Here is a 15,305-nt window from a genome sequence, read left to right as displayed (position 1 = left end):
TGGGAGGTGTTTACTCTTGGTTTTCATGATCATGCTGCAGCTCACAAGCCCTTGATTACACTACCAATGCCTGGCATCATCTGGAATGGTGCAAATAACACTGTCATTAGACTGTAGATCAATGGAAGAGGGTCCTGTGGAACTATGAATCGTGGATACATGATCTGGCTATCCAATGGACGTGTCTGGACCTGGCAGATGCTAGGCAAACAATACTTACAGAAATGCGTTGTATCGACTGTGAAATTGAAGGTGGTAGCATAATAATCTTGGGTTGTTTTTCCTGGTTTGGACTGGACCCATTGGTTTCTGTGTCTAGATCTTCAAATGCTAACGTCTACCATGACATTTTGGACAATTCCATTTTTCCCCACTGTGGCAACAGTTTGGAATTGGCTCTTTCCTGTATCAGCATGATAATGCACCTGATCACAAAGCAAGGGTCCCAGCTCTGTGGTTTGAAGACATGAAGGTGGGAGAACTAAATTAGCCAGCTCAAAGCCCCAACCTTAACCCTAATTAACATTTTTGGGATGAGTGGAGTGAAGGTCGCATTGCCAGACTACAGGAGAAATGGAAACAAATTCCAGCAGCAGTTTACCAGAACTTAGTGGAGAACCAACCTGAAGGTTAATGGCTGTAATGCAGTGAAAGGAGACCTGACCTCGTATTATGTATGTGTTTATAATAAGGATCCATTAAACACAAACAAGGGTCAAATTTAGCTTCCTGCTAGTACTACTTAAAGAACAGGTGAAATTCAAAATGGAATTATACTTATATACTTAGCATGGTAAACAGAACAAAATAAGTGCTAATTTTCAAGTTGCAAAATTTATCTTAAGCTATTTGCCATACTCTTATCCACATTCAAAATGCATTCACGTATTTAACAAACTCAAACTTTAAAATCTTTTTTTCTTTTTCATTTATATTAGTTTTATACAGATAATATACTGCCAAAGATATTAAAAAATCAGATAGATGGGCACATCTATATAAATCCAAAAGATCACCTTGACGAAGTAGAAGACGTTGTATACCTAGGCTCACACATCTCAGATTCCTTAACAGACATTACAAGAAAACAAAGCACTCCAGTTCCACAGGTCTTCATCAAGTATGGAAGTCGAGCGTCATCTCAAAGGAGACGAAGATTCGTCTTTACAAATGCACCAGCCAGTCTATCTTTCTGTACAGCTCCCAGACTTGGAACATCTCAACAACAGCAACCAATATTATAAATAGCTTTGGAACTACTTGTCTAAGAAATATCCTGGATTACTCCTGGCAAGACAACATTCACAACTCTACTATATTAGATGAAACCCTGCAAGATTCTCTAGTCAGCACTGTTCAAAGAAACCAAATGAAATGGCTCTGCCACCAACTCAGACATCCACCCTCTGCATCTTTAGATGCTCTGGTCCTCTACGTCCCTACAGATGGAAAAAGAAAAGAGGCAGGTCCTGAACTCAATATTGGAAATACATTAGCAGTATTTCCCCCCCACCCCCAACTCTCTGCATCAGAGATCTGTCAATTAGCAAATGACAGAGAAGCCAAGTCCTATCTTAGTGTATACAGACTACTTATTTGTTTTGATCGGTTTCCCTATTTATAATTGTAAAATTATAAATAAACAATGATGATATTGCCAAGTCAATGTGAAAAGGAAAAAAAACCTAGTGAATGATTAAAAATTTTAATATCATGCCACTGTATACAGTGTCATGTTCAAGATAATGTAGTTACAAAACTAAGAAATGTTACTGCTTCACCTCCTTTATAAATATTACCATCAACACACAAAATTCATATCAATTTTCCAAGAAAGCTACGAATTCTGTAAGTTTTGCTAGCTGCTCTTCACTTGGAGTGCCATTTTCCAGTTTTCCATCTATAAAGACAAATTATAAGCAAATAAATATATCACAAGTATTACTTTTGTATTAATATACGGAAATAATATTTGTGTGGTAATGCTATTAAAGTTAAATTCAAAGCTAACAGGAAAAGAAGGGATGCAGAATTTCTGTTTTATTTAATTAATTTTATTTAATTGAAAAAATTGTAATAATTTTTTTAAAAAATATTTTATTAAAAAAATTAACTCCCTTTAATCACCCAAATGGCTTTACAGATGAAATATATTAAAAATATAAGCTTTGCATCCATTTGGATATTATGTTAATAATATCCAAATGCTAACTTCAATGAACACTTCACATCTAAGTAATTACTGAAATGTAAACAGATCAATTACATGGGTGCAGAGATGCGACCAGAACTTCAGATCTAATGTTCAATCTTCGTGTTTTCATGGTATACTCCATCAGTAGGTATTTAGAATAGTGAAAAGCCAAGGATAGTTTGGAAATTTGGGATTGTTTTCTCTGGAAATTTGGGATTTAATTAATTTCCAGAGAAAACAATATTCTGCATTGGCTTCCAACAAAAGGAAATAAGAGTACAAAATGTCACATTAGCTGAGGTATTGCCTAGTTAAAAAAATATCCGTTCCACCAATGTTTTTGTCAGTGAACCTGGCAAAAAGTCAACTACCGGAGACAGAAACATCAACGCAAGAAGTATCAATGGAAAAGAAGTAGAACTAGATACCTGTTGCTTCAATATTTTGCAAATACTGAATGAACAAGGACAGGCTGGCAGTTTGGGATTAGCCAAACAATGATGACACAATGATGGAATTTCATGCCAGCAGGAGTAATGCTTGGTTAAACAAGAGACCTACTATTCTCATCACTAGCCGAGTTTTCACCAACAGTGAAAACTCAGCTCTACAGGGATATTGCACAATAAAACTGTTTATAAGCTCTTCTAAATTTAAATTAGTGATATCTCGCTAATCCGAACTAATAAAACCGTGCTCGTTCAGATTAGCGAATTTTCCCTCAAGAGACAACATTAACTAGCGTTTAAGACAAAAATAATCAGATTCTAATGGTACATCAATTTAATTCTGTAAATAAATGAAGTAACTGATAGAAAAAAAGCTACTGTACTATATTGTAAAACAAAAAATAATACAGTACACAAGTTTATTTTAGTAAAAAAATTAATTTCTATGTACCTGTATTGTTGAGGATTCTGATTTAATAAAATTGCATATGTCAGTACATTAATTTGCATAAAAAATATCACTTTTTTGTACACAACACAAAAGAAGTTTCACAAAATAACACAAAACAAAATTTTTTATTTCTTTGTAAAAAGTCACTGATTTTTTTTTTTTTCTTCTTGGAAGCTAAACTTTTTTCGAATGCTTTTCTCGGAGCTGCATTAGCAATAAAATTCTGTGGAATGGCATATCATTCTGCTTAGCCCATTCTATACGCATATTAAAACTGTCAACTGTCTCTTCATGTTTTATTTTTTTTTCTTCGAGTTCGTCACCATCGTCTTCTAATTCATTCTGTAGTATCATATTTATAAATTCAGCACCTGATTTGATTTCGAATTCACTTTCGGTTCTACCTGTAATCCATTCCGTAACATCTGTTTGTGAAATTTCAACATCTGGATTTATATTTTTAACCAAATTATGCACGTTTTGAGTTTCCTCTTTTTGTGTATATTCGTGATTCACGCCAACAATACAGTACGTACTGTACAGTATAAAAAAGTAAACATGAACACACAATACATCAAAAATAGGCTTCTAGTATAACCGCATAATGGACAGTATGAAAAAAAAAATACTGTACTGTAATAATAATAACATAAATAATAATAGTTAAAATAATAATTATTAAGTAAAAATAATAGTACACAAAATAATAATACGTAATAAATAAAACTTTTTTCTTCAAACCTTCAGATTACTGGAGGGTTCGGACTAAAGAGGTTCAGATTAGTGAGATTTCACTGCATGAGCTATGCCTGCCTCTATCGATATAGTTGCTAGAGACCAAACAATCTTTCTTGGGTCATTGCAGTTTTTGCAAATAATTTTTAATCTGTTTAAGCTTGGAAAAATTCTTTCTGCACTTGTTATGCTAACAGGAATTGCTAACAGTATGATTAGGGTGGTGGTGGTTACATTGGGATAAATTTCTACAAGATTTTGGTTATACAGTTACACCCCGAGTTACGTAACATGCAACTTACATAAAAAATCTACTAGCGTGTATGAACACATTTGAGGTTTTGCAGCCTTATTGCAGTACAGTAGTAGATGCCTCGTGCAGTTAGCTCAGTCACTTGTTATCACTGCTAGTTTCGTTGTTTTTAACCCTTAAAATGGAATGCAAACGCAAAACTGAATGCACTGGTAATAAATCTAAAAAACAAAGGTCTGCAATTACTTTAGAAGAAAAGTTGAAAATAATTCGTATGTATGAAGGCGGGAAAATTCTATCAACAATAGCTCAGGAAATAAATCGACCTACTTCAACTGTGAAGGATAAAGTTCACATTGTTGAAAGCACGAAAGGTGATTAATATGAGTAGCCATTGAACATTTTATTGTACGTATGTAATTTACAAATTTGACTTACGTAAAGGTTTACGGAATGCATTACTTATGTAACTCGGGGTGTAACTCTCTCTCTCTCTCTCTATATATATATATGATAAAATTTGGTGAGGACCACTTTTCTCTTGTGTTATTTTTGAGAGAATTTTTAATTCTTCAAATAAATCTATTGCATCTACATCAGGTGTTGTAAAATATCATGTTGCCCCTAATACGGCGCTTGCCGCAATATAGCTGAACAAGCGCCCTTAAGTGCCGCTGTGAGGCAGGCTGCCTCTATGCTATACCCTGTCGACAGTACTGCCAGTAATTTACAAGATACGTAATGAACAATCCTTTATGAATGACTAGTGAGAAGTGAAAGCAGAGCGCAAAACAGACAGCAATGACAGGTTATTAAAACATGCATATGATTGGTGCAGTATTAACAAAAGATTGTGTGACCGAAAGATAAAAGCAAGCCAATAATAGAGTTGAAATGCTCTCTTCAACTGAATTCCATAATATGTGAAACTGCCATAACAACATTCACTATATATATATTTCTTAGTTTTAACAAGTTTACGAATTTTAACACGTTCGGTTGTTTATTGCTGCAACAATACTTTTTATTTACGGTGCAACATATGGTTTTGCTTCAGTCTATACAGCATAGTTTCTGTATGAGGGGGGGGGCATTGTTTTTCTTGCCTCTGAAGTATAGTGGCTATTGGGGAGAACGTGTTGTTTACCGCAGGGAGCAAGTTACTATCGCCTCGACGTGAACATGTTTAAGCTTTTTTTCATGTGCGAGGTATATGCAAAACTTTTTAATTTCTTTGTTCGAAAAGTAAAATCAGGGGTGCAAGTTATATGCGAGGGAGAGTTATGTTCGAGTAAGTACAGTATTTCAACTATGGATAAGTACATTGATACCTTCTTTAAATGGAAAAAAAGCTTGGATGACAGTGATAATACAAAACGAGTTTGTAATGGCAGTTTCTGAAGTGAAAGAGGTCTAACGAATCCACAGAAACACAGAATTCCCATCAGTTGCAATGCGATAATATTAATACGTTGAATGAAAGAAAAGATTTGCCGACTTGCTGGACACTCGATCATTGAATCGCATCAAAAGGTAAATACAACTGGTTATTTTGTAAGGACAGTGGTTTGGGATGTATAACATGTGTTGAGGTACAGACCCTAGGTGCAAGTTCTTCATATCAGGGTATTCAATTAGCATCAGAATGGATAAATGAATTAATACATATTAAAGGGGAAGGGTCTAAACAAATTCCACCAGAATAAATAAATAAATAAAATTTTTAAAAAATGTTACGCCAATCTAGAAATAGCCTCACATTATGATCCTTACTTTAAGGGCCCTGGAGCTTATTCATTTAGGATTAAATCACTGTATTTGAGTAAATTGTTCACATTTCATAATAATGTGACTGTTGAATTAGAGGAGGAAAATGGATAAACCGTAGAAGATCGCATAAAGTGGAGAGTATGGTATTGGACCATAAAATGTTAGCATGGATAAGAGGGTGATTGGCTACAGATATCAAAAAGTGGTTTATGAGGATGTGAGACTGCAAGATTCAAGGCACATGACAAGGATCAGTCCTTGGTCCATTGTTATTCAATCTGTACATAAATGACATTGGGAAGGATTTAATAAAAGACATACAGCAATTTATTAATGATGCAAAGAGAGGCCGAGTAATCACGAATGCAACTGCATGTCAGTTGCATTCCTTATTACTTGCAGAATGATTTGAATAAGCTTGAACTGTAGGCATGTAAAAATGGATATCAGATCAATATTATTAAATGTAAAGTTATGCACTTTGCTATAATGAGATCTTCAATGGTATATTATATTGGTAGGATTATGCTAGATAAAATGGACCAGGCTAGGGTTCTTGAGAGTTTTAGTAGATTGGAAGTTGAAGTTCAGGGGCTATATATCCAAGACTGCAAACACAACTCAGAGGATACTTGCAATGCTGAAATAACCACTGACATGTAAAAATATGGAAATCTTTTGCCTCTTTACAAGGTATTGGTAGTACTCATGTGGACTATTTTGCACAGATCTGGTCTGGTTTCTGAGGTGATACTACAATAGATAGGGTGCAAATGAGCCTGTTAAAGATGATATCAGGATAGTGGAATATAGATTATGAGGAGAGATATGCTAGTAGACAGGAGAAAGACACATAATATGCAGTGGTGTAAGAAAGCTATGACATTGCAGCAATTGCCAAGGGTGCCTGTGTCAGGATATTTCGTCAGTTATCAAAACTGTCATACTAAAAACAGCATGCAGCTATTTGCCAAGTGCACCAAAAACTTAGCTACATTAATGGTAATATGACAGAGACCCACAAACTTCTAATAAGGTCACACAGGATACCAATAGATGGAATTATTCCTTTTATGGAAGGTGGAGAGAGGACAACCATGGAAGATGAGACTGAATGCAGTCATGAATGGGTAGAAGTTAGATTTTTCTCCCATTGAGCAGTACATTACTAGAATGGCTTGCCTTTGGAGGCTGTGAGTGCAGGTAGTGCAAATGGATTCAAGAAAAGTATTACGTGTGGTGCGAGTGATATTACTGTGGCTTCTCTCAATGAGTCCCTTACTCCTTGGAGGTCTCTTGTAAATAATAATAATAATAGCCAGGTGCTCTGCAAGCCTATTCCTAATTGTCAATATAGCCAAGGTAAGCAGATCTGTGCACAGAAATTCAAATGAAGCCTAATTAGTGCCTCAGACAATGGAACTAGCACCTCCTCATTTATACATGTCAACATTCGTAGTATTACAGCAGCAATTTTCTGGGTAACCCTTACAACTTTCACAATGTGTCTTCTGAACTTCAGCATCCTATCCATCAGAATCTCTTTTCTCCTCCACCTCCTGAAGCAAAGTTCCTCCAATATGATAAACCTCATTCCATCTTCATAACTTTATGCTAGCAACACCAAAATGATATCCCCATTCTTATCCCCAAAGCACTAACCTAATCAAATCCTCTTCTAACAACATCACATGAGAACTTTCTGAGATTGCTTTTCCTAATTTAGCATCATCAACAAACAAATGAATATTTCCTCTCACACCCTGATATATAACTATACATCCCCATCCTACTCAGTTTCAACAATAGGTTATCTATCATATGGCACTCAATCAAATGCTTTAGCAAAATCCAGATAAATCACTGTATGGGCATCTCCTATGTGAATATGTAGTTTAGTATGTTAGATTCTGAATGAATGATTTCTTTGCAAGATTCCTTCATTCAGGATCTAACACTACTATATCAACTGATTCAGTTACCTCCCTACCATCGGAATTCTTTAAAATCAATCTGCCGTATACATTTTTTATTTTACTTGCAACACATTGAAAAAACTGTTTGGGATTCTCTTTAGCCTGCATGGCCGATGTTCTTTCATAATCCGCTTTTGCTTTTCTTACCACATTTGTTACCCTTTTGGCCTGGGCTTTATACCGTTCATGTGCCTGCAGGTCACCTTTCTCCTTAAATTCCCTCCACAGTTGTTTCTTTTTTTTGAAGCTCAAACTTAATGGTGTTATTCATCCATTTAATCCCTACTTGATTTATTATTCAGACTCTAGGTATACAGTCAGCCATTACCTCCTGCAAACACTTCTTAACCGCCTCCCATGCACTATCAACATCCAGCCTTTGCAGTCTTACATGCCATGGCACTGAACCAATCAAACTCCTAAGCTTCTCATACTTACCAGCCCAATAATTCCACATGTACCCTGTCTTAATTGTAAATTCCACACCTTTAGTCACCTCCCAAGTCAAGATCCTATGATCACTCTCACCAATTGGTGGCAATGTAGTCATATTCGTTACAGTCAAATGCTCAGATGCAATTACTAGGTCAAGCACTCTCTGACCCCTAGTATTTTCCATTACATGCTGTCGCAGATAGTTATCCCTTAATAACTGCATAAAATCCAATTCCTTCCTCCCATGTGTCCTCTCCTCCCTCCAATCAATGCTACCATAGTTGAAATCTCCCATAATAATAAATACCTCCTTCCACTCATTTCTTCTATTTGCTTATGCATACAATCTCCATAATCTTTTCCATCACCTGGTCTATAGCAGCACCCAATTGTATATTTTGTTCTGCTAGCCTCAATCTCACACCAAATGGCCTCAAATGTGCTCTTTTCTCTATCCTGCAGTTCAACTTCTATTCTCCTTGGCTGCAGCTCATCAGCCATCATCAATAATACTCCCCCACCCCATTTTATTCTCCTTGTCATTCCTGAACACACTATCCCTCACATTCAATCCCACTAGCTATATCATCTTCAGTCAGCCATGTTTCACTAATGCCAATAACCTGTGGTCTGGAAGTGCCAACCAAGGCCAAAAATTTTTCCTTCTTGTTCCTAATACTCCTAGCATTAGTATACATGAATTGCAGACCCCCATTAGTGCAAAGGTATGTTAATGAAATAAGAAGAATGAGAGAATGTTAGCAGCAAATATTCAAGGGTAATGATATCAAGATTACATATTAATAATTGACACAGAAAAAATCATCAAAATCTGAAATATTATCTGAATAATGGAGGTATAGAAGTCTTGTAGTGGCTGCACTACATAATTCAGTAGACCTCATCTGTAGTTTGAATTCCCGATGACTGTAGCTCTCAATGCTACCCACCTATAAAAAGGAAAATAAACTGAATGCGATAATTACAGAAGATTTCCCAAATTGTGTGTTCCAGGTAAGATTTGTGCAAGATCTTATATGAGAGAAAAAGGCTAAGAAATTATGAAAGAGAAACCTGGGTAAAAGCAAGCTGGGTGAAGGCCAAATTGAGATTATCAAGAGCAGATTTTCACTGTAAGACAAACAGTTTAGAAATCATAAGATACAACATCTGGAAAAGGTATATGATGCCAAGGGAAAAAAAAGCTGTTCAAAATGTTACAAATGGGACTTATATTTGAGTTGTTTGCAGTCAGAATTAAATGAGGTATAGGAAGATGGTATGATGTTAAATCAGGCATGAGACAATGAAGGAAAGTGCATTAGGCCCGATATTGCAATTGGAGATGTCAATCCCAACTCTTTACTTTATGCAGATTATGTTATACTCCAAAATAAATTCAATCCAATTCTGCAGGATCCTTAACTAAACTGAATAACAAAATTTGGCATGATATTCAGCAATAAAACATTTGTGGTCTCAGTGCACTCTACATGTGAGTGGAGTCCCACTGAGGGAGGTGTAGAAGTTTAAATACCTTGGGTCCATATTCAAGAGGGATGGAAAGTGGGACGTAGAGCTAGATACTCGAATTGGTTCAGCAAGCGCAATATCATGGGAGCTTGACCATTCGGTAGTATTGAAGTGGGAGTTAAGCCAGAAGGCAAAGCTGACTGTCTTCAATACAGTCTATGTCCCCACATCCTCACCTATGGCCATGAGAGCTGGGTAATGACCAAAAAAATGGAGACACAAATCCAAGCGGCTGAAATGAGGTTCCTGCGAGGGGTTGCGGGGCTGATAAGACTCAACAGAGTCAGAAGCTCTGCAATTCGGGGAACCCTCAATACCCAACCACTGCTTCTCCGTGTTGAGAGATCACAGTTATGATGGTATGGGTACCTGGTCAGAATGCCACAAGAGAAGCTCCCCCAGCAGGCGCTCTTTGCGAAGCCAGAGGGTGGGAGGCCACATGGAAGGCCAAGGACTTGTTGGATAGATTATATCCAGAACCTTGGGTGGACACGTCTGGGAGTCCCACCAAAACACCTGAGCTTGGTGGCAGAGGATCGTGACCATTGGAAGTTCTTCTTGCAGCTGCTGCCCACACAACCTAATTAGGAAAGGTGGGCCTTGAAGATGGATGGATTCAGCAATAAAAGGATAAAAAAAAAAAAAAAATTGAGAAAATGTCATATCCTAAATGGAAAATCTACAGAAAAAGTAAAACAGTTCATTTCAAAGCTGATATGGTGGATAGTCAAATGAATGAATTTATATGAAATATGAGAAAAAAATGCCAAACTAGGCATATACAAGACAATGTTCAAACCAGAAAGAATTAAAACATTTCTTTGTTCTGAGAAAAATTAGGGGAAATTAACTTGACATTGTTGGCATTCAGGAGTGTGTCAGTAGAACTAAACAGAATGAGAGAAAAAAGGTTGATAAAGCTGGTGTTTGATGGGAGAATGTTAAGAAAAAGATCTAGAGGAAGACCATCCAAGAAAATAGAAAGATACGATCCGACAATATAGGATGTCTGACAGAGAGGACTAATTTGAAGGAAAATTGTTGACAAGAAGTTAGTAGTAATAATGTAAACTTTTCATTTAGTACTATCATAGTATTCTGTATACATCTTGAGGGTACATATAATAAATTTGATGATAATCATTAATGACACAATGTCATAATTACAGAAAAATGGAGGAAGAGAAAAAGTAATGTAAGAACGTGACAAGTATTTCTCTACTCCATATAAAAAGTACATTTTGTAGGGGGAGGGAAAGAACAAATGAATTAGTAGTCTAATATAATAGTCAAGTTACACATATTCAATCATTTTGCAAAGTTATCAAACACATCAACCATCCAAACAAACAACATGAATTTATGTCAATCATTGCAAAATCAAAAAATAGGAACTTTTGAGTATGTTAGTTGCTATTCGTCTCTAAGGATATTTAATAAAAAACCAACACACATGCACTCTTATCACTATACAACACATAAAACAGATGTCATCAACATCCTTAAAAAAAGCATCTATTTCCACTGATGAGGAAGCTCTAAACGAAGGAATTGCAATGCCTTCGTAGGTAATAGATATACAAGAAAAACCATTATGAGAGTTATCAACAGAAATGCATCGTATTCCCGTAGATGAAAAGAGTATAAAAGGCTTCAATTGGTATCAAAAACTATTAAGAAAGGATAATAAACATCTATTATTGTTTCATAACTAAACAGCAAAACAACTACTTATGTTTCAAAAGTGAATGATACTCATTAAGAATAGAATATTTGCCATGAGAGAGTATGTTACTTCAGCATTGCATTAGTTAAAGGATGACAAACTCAACTCAGAGATCTCATATTAATTTTTGTTAGGGCTTTTGATTAAGGGTTTTGCTAGTCCAACACATACTTTGTACTGCTGGTTCTCATTTCAGACAGGATAGAAACTCTGAGAACAAAATCCTCTAAATATAATCAAATCTCATGTTTTGAAAATTGTTATTGACAACAAACTCCTGAACAGAGTTTGCCATTTTTAATTTGCCATCTTCAATGAAAAAAATTGTTCCTAAATAGCTGAAAGGTTTTACGTGTTCTATAGGTTTTCCATTCAGTTGATGTTTTCAATATTTTGTCTATCTATTTTCATTGTCTTTTTACTGCTGATTTTCATACCAAATTTATTACAGCAGTTATTTAATTTGGCCAAGAAATACAGCAGACTTGTACTGGATTTATATCTATTTTCATTGGATTTATATCTATTTATATCTATTGTCTTTTTACTGCTGATTTTCATACCAAATTTATTACAGCAGTTATTCAATTTGGCCAGGAAACACAGCAGACTCATACTTTAGAAGTATAACATCATCTGCATAAAGTAAAGAGCTGAGATTAACATCTCCAATTTTGATATCAGGACTTTCTTTCTGTGTTAAGGCTTAAGTGAAAGGAAGTGCATGTTGAAGATTTAATGAAGAATTGACAGCACTAGGAAGGATTAAAAACTTTTTTTAATGCTTCCAATGTTTTATCTCTATAAATTGAGTGAGAACATCTTCAGGGATTACAACTAGCAATTGCAATACACACGCAAAGACAACATAATACTGAATAAAACACATGGCTATGACTGTAGTTAAGGTTTAATCTAGGTAGTGTGTCTTCTATAGACATTTGTAGGAGGCCTACAAATGTCTATAGAAGACATTTGCAATCCTCAGAGATCCCAATTGTAAATTGGGATCTCTGAGGATTAGTGTTTCCCAAATTTGGGGAAGTTTTTTGTATCCATATTTGTTTAAATTTGGTTGATTTCTGAGTGCTGCTGCAGGTTCCAAAAACAGTCTTTCTTTTTTAAATTTACTGTGATCTGTTTACTATGAGCAAAGATCAGCTCTATCCTCTCTCAGAGCCTAGAGTATATAAAATACCCCGTTCCTGCAAGTTGGCATACTATGGACAGACAGGTAGATCAATGCTCCATCCATTTAGATTACCATAAAGCTTACATCTGCAATCATGATTACAGTCAATCTGATCTTGCAGACCATGTGTTGGATACCACTCGTGGGATCTCCTGGAAGAAAACCACCATGCTACATCACAGTAAATTTAAAAAAGAAAGCCTGTTTTTTGAAATCTACAGTGGCACTCAGAAATCAACCAAATTTAAACAAATATAGATGCAAGAAACTCCCCAAAATTTGGGAAACACTAATCCTCAGAGATATCAATTTACTACCTAGACCTATAAATGCATATAGCAGGTGCACCACCTAGATAGGAGTATAGTCATAGCCACGTGTTTCATTCAGTATTGTGATGTCTTAGTGTATATTGTAACTGTCAGTTGTAATCCTCGAAGATCTTAGTGATTAAGACGAAATAATGGAAGCATTAAAAATAGTTTTTATTCTTTCCTAGTGTTGTCAATATTCCATCAAACCACCAACATGATCACTTTCCTTCATAATGTGATCCATATAGATGAATAACAGTTGAAATAATATGCATCCTTGTCTTACATCTGATTTAACATCAAACCATCCTCCTGTACCTTTTTCAATTCTAACTGCTGATTACATCTCATATATAGACTAAGTATTGCTTGATCATTTATACTGTATAACTATAGCATTTTCAACAGCTTTCCATGGTTTTGTTAAAGGTCGATCCTGCCTTAGCAATTTATTAACTTTTTATAATAGAATGACATCTCAGTGGATGAGGGAAATGGCTACACAGTGATGCTACTGGATTTTGCTAAGGCTTTTGACAAGATATCCAATGGAATACTGTTGTGCAAATTAAAGCAGATGGGGATGGATACTAAACTGGTGATATGGATAAGAGAATGGCTCATGGAGAGATACCAGAAAGTAGTGTATGGAGGAGCAGAGTCCAGGATGTTATGGCCCTTCAAGCCATATCCTATATCATAAATAATATAGGAAATGGCTTGAAGGGAGATATTCAGTTGTTTGATGATGATGCAAAGTTGGGTAGTGCAATAAAAAATCAAGCTGATGTTGAGAGTTTGCAGGATGATTTAAATAAGCTGACAAAATGGGCAAAAGGTAATGGATGTCAGTTCAATGTGAAAAAGTGTAAAGTTATGCATTTTGGGATAAAAATATTACCAGCTATATACTACATTGATGGAATGGTACTCCAAGAGATTGATGAGGCTAGGGACTTTGGGGTGTTGGTGGATAGGGAGATGAAGTTTTCAGAGGACACATTGCTAAGGTGTCCAAGATTGCACATAGAATTACTTGGTTATTGAAGAACACACTAACATCCAGAGATAGAAAGGTTATTATTGCCCTTTTATAAGGCGTTGATACTGCCACATCTGGATTACTGTGCTCAAGTCTGGTCACCTGGATTCCTTGGAGATGAGGAGGTTGTGGAGAGGGTTCAGAGGAGAGCAACTAAGTTGGTGAGTGATGTAAAAAATGCTCCCTACATTGACAGATTCAGAGCTTGTGGATTGCAGAGGTTGGATGATAGGCAGAGAAGAGGGGATATGATAGAAACATTTAAATTACTAAAAGGTTCTTATAAGATTGATGCAGGGAAAATATTTCAGCTGCAAGATAGTGATGGCAGAACAGAACAAGAGTCATCCTTGGAAATTAAGGAAAAGTGTGGTTAACAAGGGTGTGAGAACTAGATTTATTGCCTGGAGGGGTGGTAAATGAGTGGAATGCATTGCCTGACTCAGTTGTGAGTTCTTCGTCTGTAAATGAATTCAAGAAGAGATATGATAGATATTGTTTTGATAGTTTGGGTCTCTTGTGATGAGTCTACTGACACCATGGAGATACCCATAATAATAATTGTATATGGTGGTTTCAGAACTTATTTTATTTAATACTCTGAGTCCTAGATCTACTGGGACTTAAAGAACCCTGTGTCCTGACCATTTTTAGCTCTATTGAAAAAATTGCTGCACAGTATTTCTATGGAATACCCAAATAATTATTTTTTTTTGTCTTTTAGTTAGCATCTTTGACAATTAATTGGAAAATAAAAATTTTAGTTATACATGTGGTATGGGCTCCAGAAACAGGTTGCAAGAAATCAAGGTTTATTATTATATCAAGGTAAATTTATTATAATAAATTAACAGAAAAAAAAATGAAGCTTAATCAACAGTGCTAAACAAGTCCCAGCACCTTAATAGCACAGTTGAAAAAATAATGGGATATCGTGATCTTTGGTTGGAAAAGACCGGAATTTGATTCTTACAATGACAAGAGGAATCTTCAATGTGAGCTTTTATGAAAGTGATTTAGACAATCGCATAAAAATTAGTAGAGTTCTTTCACCTGGAAACTCAGGTTTTTTCATCTTGCATACAGACAAACTGACTAGAGAAAACATGCAATTAATGGTCAAAACTACTATTAGTGGCAGATAGATGGAATACTTTGTAGGTCTGTGTGATATGGAGTATCCTCTCACAATGAGTTCTTGAGGTATCATGTAAATGTTTTATTTATTTATTTAT

The 15,305-nt window shown here is 35.7% G+C and overlaps 1 protein-coding gene across 1 annotated transcript in view; it reads right to left on the bottom strand.

Annotated features, from left to right (window-relative positions):
• Positions 1–1,689: 1,689 nt before the first annotated feature.
• Positions 1,690–15,305, bottom strand: part of CSN8 (COP9 signalosome subunit 8) — a 158,462-nt gene continuing 144,846 nt past the window's right edge. The window contains exon 7 of the mRNA XM_090416181.1: positions 1,690–1,900. Within this exon, the coding sequence (XP_090272307.1) occupies positions 1,821–1,900 (80 nt within the window). The 3' untranslated portion in view covers positions 1,690–1,820. The remainder of the gene's footprint in view (positions 1,901–15,305) is intronic.

This window comes from Typopeltis vanoorti, chromosome 3 (assembly GCF_054136105.1).
Source record: "Typopeltis vanoorti isolate ZY-2024b chromosome 3, IOZ_Tvanoo_1.0, whole genome shotgun sequence".
NCBI classification, from domain to species: Eukaryota; Metazoa; Arthropoda; class Arachnida; order Uropygi; family Thelyphonidae; genus Typopeltis; species Typopeltis vanoorti.
Note: the sequence above shows the minus strand (reverse complement) of the source record. Positions and strands in the feature narration are given on the sequence as shown.